Raw genomic sequence first — 13,816 nt, forward strand, 5'->3', positions numbered from 1 at the left:
AGCACAAGACAACATTTCATAAGGGTTTAGCATCCCTGTCCAGTATTAACCAATATGCATAAGTTACTATGTGTGCAGTTTGTGAATGAAGTGGTACAAATCACATTGCCACAGTTACATGGACAGTTGTATTCGGAATGAATACACTTCTATTCGGAATGGATGAATGGATGAATTCATTCCGAATAGATTTGCTCATGTAAACACCCCAATTGGAATAGAATATTCCATTCCAGTCTGACCCGAATGCATTTTCATTCGGAATAGGAGGGGTGGTATAGACCGTTTGAATGGGGTTAAATCAATCGGAATTGACCATGTAAACACTTTATTCCAAACGCTCCTGTCCGTTTGGAATACATGCATTCCTTTGCGCATGTCTGTGCTTAGTAGGGCTGTCAGAATTGTCCAAAAATGACCTATCAAATCTCTAATTCAGCCACGGTTGGTGCTGAGAAGCGCTCGCTCCTGCGGGATAAAATTAATGATTCTAATAGCGTCATTTAATAAGCCTGTAATGGTTAAGCCCAGACTTGTCCAGGAGAAGGACGCTCTGAGGATTGCTGGGATCTTTTTCTAAACAGGTATTTTAGTCCTCAGTTTTAAAAAGAATCCCTGGCCACATGACAAAGATTTAAAAAAAAAAAATCCCTGTCCACACGTAAACGCAGAAACGCATTGATCAGCATGCAAGTTTCAATTTTAAATCAGATTTTATTTTATTATTTTTATTTATTTTATATATGAGGGGCCAAATACATAATACATTTTTAATCGCATGTTAAGGCCCAATACTGCAATAGCTGCATTATTTTAATAGCATACGTGAACAAAAATAAATGAGAACAACATTATTAGGGCGCAACTGCAGCGAAAACAGATGAGTTTTACTTCATCAATTCATTACATGGGCAGCTAGAACGGTGGTCCCAAAACACCCCGCCCCACGCACCTTTTGAGCGGGCCATCCACGGCTGCTCCATGGTGGCTGGATTTTGACCCGGGGCGATTGTGTTTTAGGGCGACAGACCCGTAATATTATAGCCTACCTCTATGGACAGACCCCGTGTGCGCACCGCGCGCTACTCGGCGCAGAAAGAGGGTTTTCATTACAGTGAATGAGTTACAGCATGTTTCAAAGCTTTTTCATAATAATACAATAAAACGTGACACTCGGCATAATGAGTAGCCTAGCTTATACTTTCTACTTAAGTATATTTTGATGCCAATACTTTTGTAGGCTACTTTTGCCATAAATGAGCGTGCCTTGTTTCATAGACTGTAGTGTTGCTCTCGCTCTCTCTCTCTCTCTCTCTCTCTCTCTCTCTCTCTCTCTCTCTCTCTCTCTCTCTCTCCATGTATTATTATAATGACCATGAGCGGTCCGGTGTTTAAGTATTATTATTTATTATTATAATGACCATGTGCGAATGCGCGATGACATCATCGTACGGTACCTACATGAGAAATGTGACAAATACTATAGGCTATAGCCTACGTTTTACCGTGTCTGGTTACCAATACAAAAAAAGAAACTGGTCTGAACTTGTAGATCTGCTACTTTTGCATTAAAACGGCGATGACAAAGGAACACAGGCTTGCACCGCATACAACGCTGCCTGGCCATGAGTCAGTGCGTTGCTTACCGGCCTACGACCGATAGACCTCCGCCGCGGAGGCACAAGGGGGCTATTGCCTCCTCCCATGCCCACCAGGGGAAGCTCTGCTCCGGGTAGTGGCCCCTGGTCCATGCCCGGGCGTAGGCGGGAACCACTTTGCGCATGTCAAAAGTTATATTCTGAATGAATGCTTTGGTCGTGTAAACAAGGAATACTTTTATTCAGGTCCCATGTAAACAGGTGAGTGGATCAGATTCCTCTATTCAGAATGAGTTCATTCGGAATGAATTCATTCTGAATGAATACATGAGTGTCCATGTAACTGTGGATTGTGGTGTTCAGTGGTGAAGCTGCACTAGACATGCACAAATCATTTCCTATCTATTTAACAAACTATGTGTAACCCTGCTATAATGATTAACAGCCAGGACTAAGTAGCATAGAAAAATATAAATATGTATTTGGTACAAATAAGGAATTGTAATAAAACTCAGTTTTATTCCAAATTCATTTAAAATACACAGTGAGCAATGACATACAACATTAATAACCTCCCCTGTTTACTGTGTACTTGAGACCCACCTGGCCTGTGCTTCACTCTTGTTGGCTGCAGCTTAAAGAGGGGAATCTATGGGTGAATCACACAGCACTCTACACTTGGCAAAGCTAACACTGCAAATCCATAGAGTAACATAACAGATCTCTACAAACTAGGCCCAAACACCTTGGTTACACAGCAGTCTCATCAATGTACAAAAGCCTCTCACCTTTATAGCAGCCCAACAGGAGCTCAAGCACAGCTGAGTTATCTAATAGAGACACTGGGGGAGATGGTTAGACCAAACGAAACAAACAAACAAACAAACAAACAAACAAACACAAATGTTCTAATCAGTTGACCAGCTCCACACTCTACTTCTCACCATACATAAGTCTTCCATGAGCATAAACGTGCTCGCTTGCTGCAGCCGGCCAGCTGACCTGTAACCTGTACTTAAAACCTACAAAGAAAAAGGAACGGTCATCATTAGCTGCTCACTCAACATGACCCTCAAAGTTATCTTAATAAACTGCATTATTAAAAGCATAGACAACAAGCTACTTTACCAGGAGGCTTTTAGGGTGTATGCAGTCACTTTCTTTTATTTATTTAACCTTTATTTAACCAGTAAAAACACATTGAGACACAGTCTCTTTTTCAAGTGGGAACTGGCCAAGATGCAGCGTTAAAATTACACAGTCTAAGCATTAGATACGAATACAAAACAAACAACAAAATAGTCATCCAAGATACATCACAAATACATAAGATAACTCCAATTGATACTGTGGCGAACGGCAGGGCAAGGAGACGATAACTACTTCTCTCATCAAAAAGAACGGCTTTATTTCCCTTTTTCTGTTTACAAAAACGGCATATTCAATGGATGCTTTTACTTTCTTAATATTTGCAACAACAACACACACTTTTCCTCTCCTTACTTCCTGTATAAACACAACACGGCCGCAAGGCATGCCGGGAAACTCTTAAAGGGACATAGACCTAATAACAGTGCAGCTCCGTCGCTACACAGCCCCCACCAGCTTGTCGCTCGTCCCGGTGACTTAAAAGCTTAACTCATAGTCTCTATAGCGACGGGGACCGATGCAACACCACTACCCGTCCCCTGACACACAGCTTCACCCGGTACACAACGTCTGAAAGCGGCTCCAACACCTCACAAGGCCCCACCCATTTGCTGGTGAGCTTGGGCGAAATGCCCTTTTTCCGGGTTGGGTTGTAGACCCATACCTTCTCCCCAGAGGAGAAGGGGCGGCCCGACAACGGGTGTCGTACGCCCGCTTCTGTTTCTCCCCAGCCTGTTCCTGGCGCTGCCGGGTGAAGTCGTGTGCCTCAGTCAGGCGTTGCCGGAGACCACACAGATACTCAAAGCCCGGTATCACGGGCAGCTCAGTGCAAGGAGGGGTGCCAAAGGCCAAGTCCACAGGTGTCCGCAGCTCCCGTCCGAACATGAGAGCGGCTGGTGTGCAACCAGTGCTTTCCTGGACCGCTGTCCGGTAAGACAGCAGGATCAGGGGTAGATGGCGGTCCCAGTCTCGCTGGTATTGGGAGATTACGATAGCCATCTGTGTTTCGAGTGTTTGATTAAAGCGCTCCACCAGTCCATCACTCTGGGGGTGAAGGGGTGTTGTTAGAGTTTTCCTCACCCCCATGAGTTGGCATACCTTGGCAAACACCTGCGCCTCAAAGTTTCGCCCCTGATCACTGTGTAATTCCTCAGGTGCACCTAGCCGGCAGAACATATCGCATACCAGCCGCTCAGCCGTGGTCGTTGCACTCTGGTCAGGTACCGCATACGCCTCTGGCCACTTAGTGAAATAGTCCATGGCCACAAGGACGTAGCGGTTCCCATCATCAGTAGTGGGGAATGGGCCAAGAAAGTCCACACCAACGCGCTCCATAGGGGCCCCCACCTGATACTGCTGCAGTGGGGCATGGGAGCATTGGGTGGGTCCCTTCCGAGCCGTGCAGGCGTCGCAGCAGTGCACAAACAGTTCAGTGTCGTGCCTGCAGCCTGCCCAGTAGAACCGTTGGCGTAGTTTGTTCAAGGTCTTGGCCACGCCGAAGTGACCTGACCCCACCGATGGCCATGGACTGCCTGTAGCACCCGTTTGCGCCAGTTTTTAGGCACCAGTAACTGCCACACTTCTCCCCCTCGTCCTGGCGCCTGCCAGACCCGATAAAGCAGTCCATCAGTGTGATAAATAGGCCTTGGCCTCCACTGGCAGGGCGGAGATTTCTTGCCAGGGTGGACGTGTCCCTGTGTCAACCCACTGGCCCACCCTGGAAAGAATGGGGTCGCTGTCTTGCGCTGTCTGCCACTCTCGCTGCTCCACTGCGGCCAACCATTCTTCCGCCTCCTCCACCTGTCGCATCGCAGCCACTGGGAGAACCACTCGATCTCGCTCCTCTTGGCGCTGACAGTGCCTGCACTCCATTTCCTCGCAGGGCCGACGGGAGAGGGCATCTGCGTTGCCATGCAGCCGCCCTGCTCGGTGCTGGATCTCAAAGTCATAGTTCTGTAGAGTCTCAATCCACCTTGCCACCTGGCCTTCAGGTTCTCTGAAACTAAGCAGCCACGTCAGAGAAGCATGATCGGTCCGCAGGAGGAAGGACCGGCCATAGAGGTAGGGGCGGAAGTGGTGAAGCGCCAGGACCACCGCCAACAGCTCACGTCGGGTGACACAGTAGTTGGGCTCGGTGCGACGCAGGGTGCGGCTGTACTGCCCTGCCAAGGCAGAGTGCAGTAACTACGAAAACAAAAATCACTGAAAAATGGGTTTAAAAGTGATTCAACTGGTCAGCCAAATGAGATATTGGCATATAAGTGATATTACACTAATTGTACATCTGTTCTTGAGGTAATTGTTTATCCCTCAACATCAAAAAGGCTAATTTGACCTTTGGGCAACCCAAATAAGTCGGTGTGTCCAAAAACGTAGTTACTGCTCTTTGGCTTGGCAGGGCAGTGTAGTAAGCCACCACTCTCTCCCCGCCCTCTCCCTCCTGTGACAGGACAGCCCCCACTCCCACGTCGCTTGCGTCAGTGTCAACAATGAAATTGCGCCCTGGATCAGGAAGGGCCAGGATGGGTGCAACTGTCAGGGTGTCGCGTAGCTGGGCAAAGGCTGCTGCGCAAAGGCTGCTGCGCAACTGTCACTCCAGGCAAACTCCTCCTTCGCCCCTTGTCCGTAAGGCGATGCAGGGGGCTGGCAATGGAGGCAAAGTCACGCACGAAACGGCGGTAGTAGGAGCAGAGGCCTAAGAAACTGCGTACGCCGGTGATGTTTCGGGGGACCGGCCAATTTTTGACTGCCTCTACTTTGGCAGGATCAGTAGTCGCGCCTTCGGGTCCCACGACATGGCCCAGGTACTTGGTCTCACACTGTAAGAGGTTGCACTTTCTGGGGTTCAGGCGCAGTCCTGCCCCCCGGATGGCGGTGAAAACCTGGCGCAGGTTCTCCAGTGCCTGCTTGAAATCAGTAGCGTGGACCAGTAGGTCATCCAAGTAGACCACACACTGCTTTCGGGGGATGTGGGCCAGTACCCTCTCCATCAACCTCTCAAACGTGGCGGGAGCATTACAGAGGCCGAACGGCATCACCCGGAACTGCCAGAGTCCTTGGCCGATGGTGAAAGCCGTCTTGGGTCTGTCCTCTGGTGCCAGCTCTACTTGCCAGTAACCGCTCCGCAGGTCAAGTGAGCTGAACCACTGCGACCCTGCAATGTTGTCCAGGGCATCATCAATGCGGGGCAAGGGGTAGGAGTCTTTACGGGTCGCAGCATTCAGGCGGCGATAGTCCACACAGAATCTCCACGTGCCGTCCTTCTTTTTCACTAAGACGGCAGGAGCAGCCCAGGGACTGCTGGATGGCTCTATCACCCCTGCCGCGGCCATTTCCTGGACCATCTGCTCTGCAGCTTCCCGCTTGGCAAGTGCCAGCCGGTAGGGACGTAGTCGAATAGGCGCGGCTACACCTGTATCAATGGTGTGTTGCACCAGCCCTGTCTGAGTGCACTCTTTGTCCCGGGCAGCAAAGATGTCCATGAACTCCTGGAGCAGGTCCCCCAGCTGCAAGCTCTGCTGGGAGTCCAATGGTTCCCTGCTTCGCTGTAATAGGTCCTGGACAGCCTGGAGTGTGTCAGATGAAGGCGGTGGTGCATCGACTGAAGGCTGGTTAGGTGGTGGAGCAGTAGGGAGAGTAGGCGACGTTGTGGAGGACGGCTGGCTCCGGCGGTGGCGATGTCTGCGTCGTGGTGTGGTCCCCTCGGATGGTGGCGATGGCTGCGACAGCGGCGACTGCGTGGCGATGGGTGGGGACAACTGGGCCAAAATGCGCCTCACTTTCTTCCCCCGGCGACGCAGGAGAGGCAGGGTCTCGGAGCCGATATGGACGACGATGGCTCCCCAGCTGTCGAGCAGGTCCAAGCCGATGATACAGGGGTCGAGGATGTCGGCCAACCAAAACTCTTGGGTGGCCTCAGTTCCCCCTGCCTTTGCTTGGAGCAGCTGCTTCCCCAATATCTCAGAGAGCCCCCCGGTTACAGTTCGAATCTTATTTGTGGTTGGTGTCCACCCGGAGGTCTGGCAGCCAGTGGGCTCAGGTAGCACCCCGGGGCGCACAAGGGAGATGTCGGACCCTGTGTCCACCAAGGCTTTGCAGGGGTGCCCATTAAGGAAACATAGCAGGTATAGGCCATGTGCGTGGCCCAACCTGCCAATCATGTTAGTGTTTTCAGTGGGGAGTCTAGTCAGTTGGCTGGGTGGCAGTCTCCCCTCGGTGCCCCCCAGCTCTAGTTTCCCAACTGAGAAGTGTTTGAGCAAAGAGGTGCGGGGGCAGGGCAGTCATGAGCGATGTGTCCTGGTTCTCCGCAGCGGTAACAGGGGTCTGTGAACCGACGTGGCCGGGGTCTCGCTGGGGGCTGCCATGGGCCTGGCGGAGTACGGGACGGTTGGGCCCTGCGGACAGCCCCGCTCTCATCTTCAGATCCATCGTCGTTGATATCCGCCTGACGGACTTGGGGCCTAGCTGAGCGGTGGGGCGTTAACACAGTCTCTACCCGTTCTGCTTCCTCTAGTGCGGCTTGGAGGGTGGCTGGCGCTTTGATGCGTAGGTGTTCTTTCAGTCGTTCGGGCGTGAGCCCCTGGATGAAGGCACTCAGGGCCAGCTCTTCACATGCTGATGCCGCAAAAGTGGGGTAACCGCGTTGTGTATAATAGCGCACATCTGCGGCATATGCACCCAGTGTCTCACTTTCTTTTCTGCGGCGGTGGGCCAGCTGGTCTCTCATCTGCTCGGTCGAAATCCGCTGTCCGAAGCGTCGCTCTAACGCTGCAGCCAAGGTTGGATAATCCCTCTGTTCATGTGGCATCAAGTCCAATAGCACGTGGAGCGCTTTGCCCTCTAGTGCCAGGGCAATGTGGGCGGCAGTCTCTTGTGTGCTCCACCCATTGTGCAGCTCTACTATCTTGACTTGGGCGAGATAGGGTTCTAGAGGTGTAGTACCGGCATAACGTGGGAGTTTGAAGACATTCCTAGGCAGTGGATTGGGTGGTGGAATTCCAATGGAGGGTGGCAGCATGTGGGGAACGGCCCCGCCCCCTCCCATCTTGGGCACTGGGTCGGTCGCAGCTGGTGATGTCCCCAGGTGGCGGCGAGGAACGGCTCCTCCCGTCGCGGGCACCGGGTTGAACGTGACCGGCGATATCTCCCGGTGACGCCGGGGAACGGCCCCTCCCGTCGCGGGCACCGGGTCGAACGCAACCGGCGATATCCCCCGGTGGCGGCGGGGAATAGCCCCTCCCGTCGCGGGTCCTGTGTTGAATGTTCTGGGAGCACTAGCGCCGTCAGGACGCATTAGATAGGCTCCACTGGGGGTGTAGTGTTGGCTGGAAAAAAAAATTCTGTAGAGCATTTTCTTTCTGTTTTATGTCCATTGTTAAATGTGCAACTTGTGCCAGCAAGCCTTCAAACTCTCTGACTTCTTCTTCAATCCTTTCCATGGCGTTAGGTTAATAATCCCACTTCTTGACACCAATGTGGCGAACGGCAGGGCAAGGAGACGATAACTACTTCTCTCATCAAAAAGAACGGCTTTATTTCCCTTTTTCTGTTTACAAAAACGGCATATTCAATGGATGCTTTTACTTTCTTAATATTTGCAACAACAACACACACTTTTCCTCTCTTTACTTCCTGTATAAACACAACACGGCCGCAAGGCATGCCGGGAAACTCTTAAAGGGACATAGACCTAATAACAGTGCAGCTCCGTCGCTACAATACACTTTACACAATAGAAAAAAGCCAATAATCAAAATATAGCTTCAAGCAGCGATAATACGGGGCCAGTGAGAGAGAGAGAGAGAGAGACAGACATGGAAACTGGAGAGAGAGAGAGAGAGTAATGGAAACTGGAGAGAGAGAGAGAGGGAGAGAGACATGGAAACGAGAGAGAGAGAGAGAGAGAGAGAGAGAGAGAGAGAGAGAGAGAGAGACGTTTCAAAGAAATGTGAGTCTTGTATGTATTTGTTAGGGGCAGATGAATAATTTTCATAAAACTGCAATAGTTAAAATCTATTTCCTCCTGGGATTTTTGAGTAATCTGCACGAAAAAAGGACCTTTGCCGACAAAACAAAAGCGGCGGATTTTCCATAAGTGAAAAGATGCAGAAGTTATGAGCCAATGGCTGTTTTTCATATAATTCAAAATGGTGGGCGATCTAAAGGTCAGAGGTCAAAATTCAGACCACGAAAGTTGTCGGGCATTAAGAGACGCATGTGTGTATCAAAGTTTCATGGTTGTAGGTCAAACAGGGCAGGAGTTGTACCTGTTCAAAGTTGGCACTTTCAATTGAGTGCTATAGCGCCACCCTTTGACAAATGAGTGTGAGAATTATTTCTTGGTAGTTTTTCATGAGGATCTACCATATGGCCGAGTTTCGTAAAAAGCGTATGCACGGTTAAGCCAGAACTGCCAAAAACAAGTATTTTTCAAACTGCTCAAAATTGCGGACAATCTAAGGGCGGAGCTTACTGGTCAAAGCAATACATGTGTTCCTCATGAGTCAAGGCACAAGTGTAAGCAAGTTTCACGACTTTCGGCCAAACGAGGCATGACTTATGCCTGTTTAAAGTTTGCATTAAAAAAAATTGCTATAGCGCCCCCCTTTGGCCAATTGGAGTAAGATTGGTTTAAGTGATATTTGGAATGACCCTGTACATTTCTGCAAAGTTTCAAAGAAATGTGAGTCTGTATGTATGTTTTAGGCATAGATGAATAATTTTCATAAAACTGCAATAGTTAAATTAGTTGATTTTTGAGCAATCTGCACGAAACGTTTAACACTTGAACTTTGGACCCCTGCCGACAAAACGATAGGAGTGGATTTTTTCTAAGTGAAAAAATGCAGAAGTTAGGAGCCAATGACTGCTTTTCATATAATTCAAAATGGTGGGAGATCTAAAGGTCAGAGGTCAAAAGTCAGAGGGTGAAAGTTGTTCAGCATGACGAGACGCATATGTGTATCCAAATTTCATGGCTGTAGGTCAAACAGGGCATGAGTTGTACCTGTTCAAAGTTGGCATTTCAATTGAGTGCTATAGCGCCACCTTTTGACGAATGAGTGTGAGAATTATTTCTTGATCGTTTTTCATGACCATCTACCATATGGCCGAGTTTCGTAAAAAGCGACTGCACGGTTCAGCCAGAACTGCGAAAAGTGGCAGAAGAAGAAGTGACAGAATAATGCCAATAATAAAATAGGTCCAGAGCTGAGCTCTGGCCCCGTAACAAGAAATAGTAATACACACAGTGTACAACCAATACAAATAACCAAAAACCTACCACTAGGCTAGTAAACCTCCGGACAGATGCAGTTGTTTGTGAATAAAACTAAAGTGATTCTTTTGAAGCTTCTCAAGGGAATTAGAGCAGCCAATTTGAGTTTAGTCTGGAGATCATTCCACGACCAAGGGCCAAAGAAAGAAAGACATTTTTTACCCCCCTCAGATGAAAATGAAGGTACTTCACAGCGTAACCAAGCATTTGATCTGAGATTTAAGCCATTTCTAACCAAATTGAATTTGGAGGTAATGTAGTAGGGGAGCTCACAGAGAATAGCTTTATAAATGAAATTATACCAATGTTGCAACCTGCGCGTAGTCAAAGAGGACCAATCAACTGCAGCATACAACGTGCAATGGTGAGTTCTAAAAGGAGAATTCGTTATGAATCTCAGTGCAGCATGATACAGGGGATCCAGCTTGGCCAATGTGGAGGCACAAGCAAACCTATAAATATTGTCACCATAATCCAGCTGGGACAAAAACAGACCAGTGACCATTTTTTTTGCGAGCGGTGCAGGGAAAACAAGCCTTCAGTCTGTAGAAAAAACTTAGGGTAAATTTCAGCTTCTTACTCAAGGCATCAATATGGAATTTAAAATTTAGATGTTTGTCCAACCAGAACCCAAGGTATTTATAGCGATCGACCCACTCGATTGGGGTGCCATCTAAAGTGGAGATGCTTAAGAGGGTTGGACAAACTCGTGGAGTGAGCCTTAGTTTTGTTACCATTTAACATCAATTTGCTTTTTTTAGATTCCTGCTGCAATGAAATGAAATCAAAAGACACATTTTTTACCGCCATGTCTAGCGTGGGCGCGCAGGTGTACAAAACCGTGTCATCTTTACCCACAACGTACCATGAATGTCACCACCTATACATGCCGGTTACACACATGTTACACACATGTTACACACAATCACATGTAATACAGAGAATGGATAAACCTTTTTGTTCACCTTTGCACATACGTAAAAATATACTCACATTCCTTCTCCAGTTTACATGTCTACACTTTACTGGAGAGACAACACCTCTGCACCATATCAATACCACCAACAATGGTACAGACATAACAATGAATTGTAAAACAAATTAATGTACACAAAAGTAAAACACAAAGTAAAAGCAAGGAAACAAGCAAACAGGCATACCATTTGACAGGTCAGCAGTTGCACACAAACATCCGCCTCTCACAACACACTATAGGCGATCTGCTACCTGCCTGTTCAGAAAGGCCTTAAATACCTGTGTCACTTGTGACACTTTATCTCTGCCTCCCTCTAGGGGCTACATATGGAATATCTATCTATGCAACTGTTATTGTACTGTATTGCTCTAATGTTGTGAAGTGAAACCCACATATTTGACTCTCTTATACTTGTATAACTGGATGTAACAATGAGGAATCTTGAACAGACTGATGTTTTCATTCACATGATAATTGTAGAATCATTTGTATGATTCCAGAAGTCTTTACCACAGACCAGAGTCTCCAACACCCAGCTGTGTGTCTATGAAGAGTGACCAGTCTAAAGGAAGATTTCCTAACTTCAGTAATGAACCTGGACCTCCAGACACACCGTATGTGAATCCTCCTATACGATATAAACAACACTATGATATGACAACACAATATCATGCTAATTACAAACGCACAAGACATCATTTTATAATGGTGTAGCCTCCCTGCCCAATATTAACCAATATTTGTAAGTTACTATGTGTGCAGTTTGTGAATAAAGTCCTACTAATTACAATGTGGTGTTCAGTGGTGAAGCTGCACTACATAGCTACTGTATAGGACTATACTGTCCTATCTATTTAACAAACTATGGAATATCTGTCTGTCTGTCTGTCTGTCTGTCTGTCTGTCTGTCTGTCTGTCTATGCAACTGTTATTGTCTCCGCCAGGCCAAAAGGCATGGCGAGAGAGTATGTTTTGCCCCCTGTCCGTCCGTCCATGTGTCCGTCCGTGTGTCCGTCCATCATTCTGTCTGTGTACAGCTAATCTCCGGCACCGTTGGCTTGATCGCAGTGAAACTGTGCACACACACTCCCTGGATGCAGAACCTCTGACCCAATTTTTTCACATGGGCCTTTTATAGCGCCACCAGGAGGCCGATTTGTGTAAAAAATATTTTTTGACAGTACTCCTACAGATTTTGTCCAAAAATCCGGCAAATCGGTACACAGTATCTCTATAGTAAAAAAAAATCCGGCAAATCGGTACACAGTATCTCCGGCAAAAAAAAAAAATCGGGCAAATCGTTACACAGTATCTTTATAGTCATTAAACGAAATGGGTCTTTCAGATTTTTTATATTCCATCCTGATTGGCTAAAAATGGCTTCCAAAGTTTGACAAAGCCGACTTATGTAATACATTTTTTTTGTATTACTCCTTCCGATTTTATCCAAATGTCACACAAATCGGTACACATGATCTCTATAGTCATGTGATCAAGACGGATGTGTTTGCTTTTTCATACTCCATCCTGATTGGCTAACATTGACATCTAAAGTTTGCAGTAGTGGCTTGTTATGAACAAAATGCCGCAAATCATGAACGCAGCATCCGATTGCGGTCAAACTTTGCACACACATTCACACTATGTTGAGGAGCAAATGCCACCCTTTTAACATTGGCCTGTTATAGCGCCACCAGCAGGTCTAATTTATCAAAACACATTTTTTGAACAAAATGCCTCAAATCATGAATGCAGTGTCCGATTGCCGTGCAAGGCCTAAGAATAAATGCCACCCTTTTCACATTGGCCTATTATAGTGCCACCAGGAGGCCACAATAACCTACCTGACCTGGCGGAGACCTGTGCTCCGAGGAGCACTTTTTCTAGTTGTAATGTATTTTTAAATACATTTTAAGCTTTTTTTCTCTTTTTTTTCTTGTTGCTCTAATGTTGTGAAGTGAAACCGACCTATTTGACTCTCTTATACCTGTATAACTGGATGTAACAATGAGGAATCTTGATCACACTGATGTTGTCATTCACATGATAATTGTAGAATCATTTGTATGATTCCAGAAGTCTGTACCACAGACCAGAGTCTCCAACACCCAGCTGTGTGTCTATGAAGAGTGACCAGTCTAAAGGAAGATTTCCTAACTTCAGTAATGAACCTGGATCTCCAGACAGAAAGTATGTGAATCCTCCTATACAATATACACAAGACTATAATATGACAACACCCTAGAGACACTGGGGGAGATGGTTAGACAAAACCGGACAAACAATAAATACAAATAAATGTTCAAATCAACTAACCAGCTTAACCAGCAGAAATATCAGTAAAATAAATCTTCATCTCCACAGAGAGAGGAAGAGGAGTGGTTGTGTTGTGACAGAGCAGGCGTCCAGGTGTTCAGTGTGTGAGGAGTTTCTGACAGATCCAGTCTCTACCAGCTGTGGACACTGGTTCTGCAGACAGTGCATCACCTCATACTGGGACCAGTCTGCTCCAACAGGACACTGTGGCTGTCCCCAGTGTGGAAAGAGATCCAGAACCACACCTGGACTGAAGACACCCAGTCAAACCACACCTGGACAAAGTAAGATGGGACAGAATTTGCACAAATTCAAAAATATATATAATAAATTGAATGCTTAAATTGCAGAAATCTTAATCAGACTTAATGTTCAAATGATTGTCTGTATCAATATCCAAGAGCAAATAATGAAGCCAAACAACTATCAACTATAGACAAAAACAACTGGTCTTGTGTCATTACTTTTGGCTGTTTTTCTTAACAAATTGCATATTTTCTG

At 47.0% G+C, this 13,816-nt stretch overlaps 1 protein-coding gene across 1 annotated transcript in view; it reads left to right on the forward strand.

The window, feature by feature from the left end:
* LOC311062282 (NACHT, LRR and PYD domains-containing protein 3-like) overlaps window positions 1–13,816 on the forward strand; it is a 67,989-nt gene that overhangs the window by 16,096 nt on the left and 38,077 nt on the right. Inside the window, exons 6-8 of the mRNA XM_084081191.1 lie at window positions 11,500–11,613; window positions 13,076–13,189; window positions 13,364–13,599. Coding sequence (XP_083937317.1) covers window positions 11,500–11,613; window positions 13,076–13,189; window positions 13,364–13,599 — 464 coding nt within the window. The remainder of the gene's footprint in view (window positions 1–11,499; window positions 11,614–13,075; window positions 13,190–13,363; window positions 13,600–13,816) is intronic.

Source organism: Gymnoscopelus microlampas (assembly GCF_963454915.1).
Source record: "Gymnoscopelus microlampas genome assembly, chromosome: 15".
Classification (NCBI taxonomy): domain Eukaryota; kingdom Metazoa; phylum Chordata; class Actinopteri; order Myctophiformes; family Myctophidae; genus Gymnoscopelus; species Gymnoscopelus microlampas.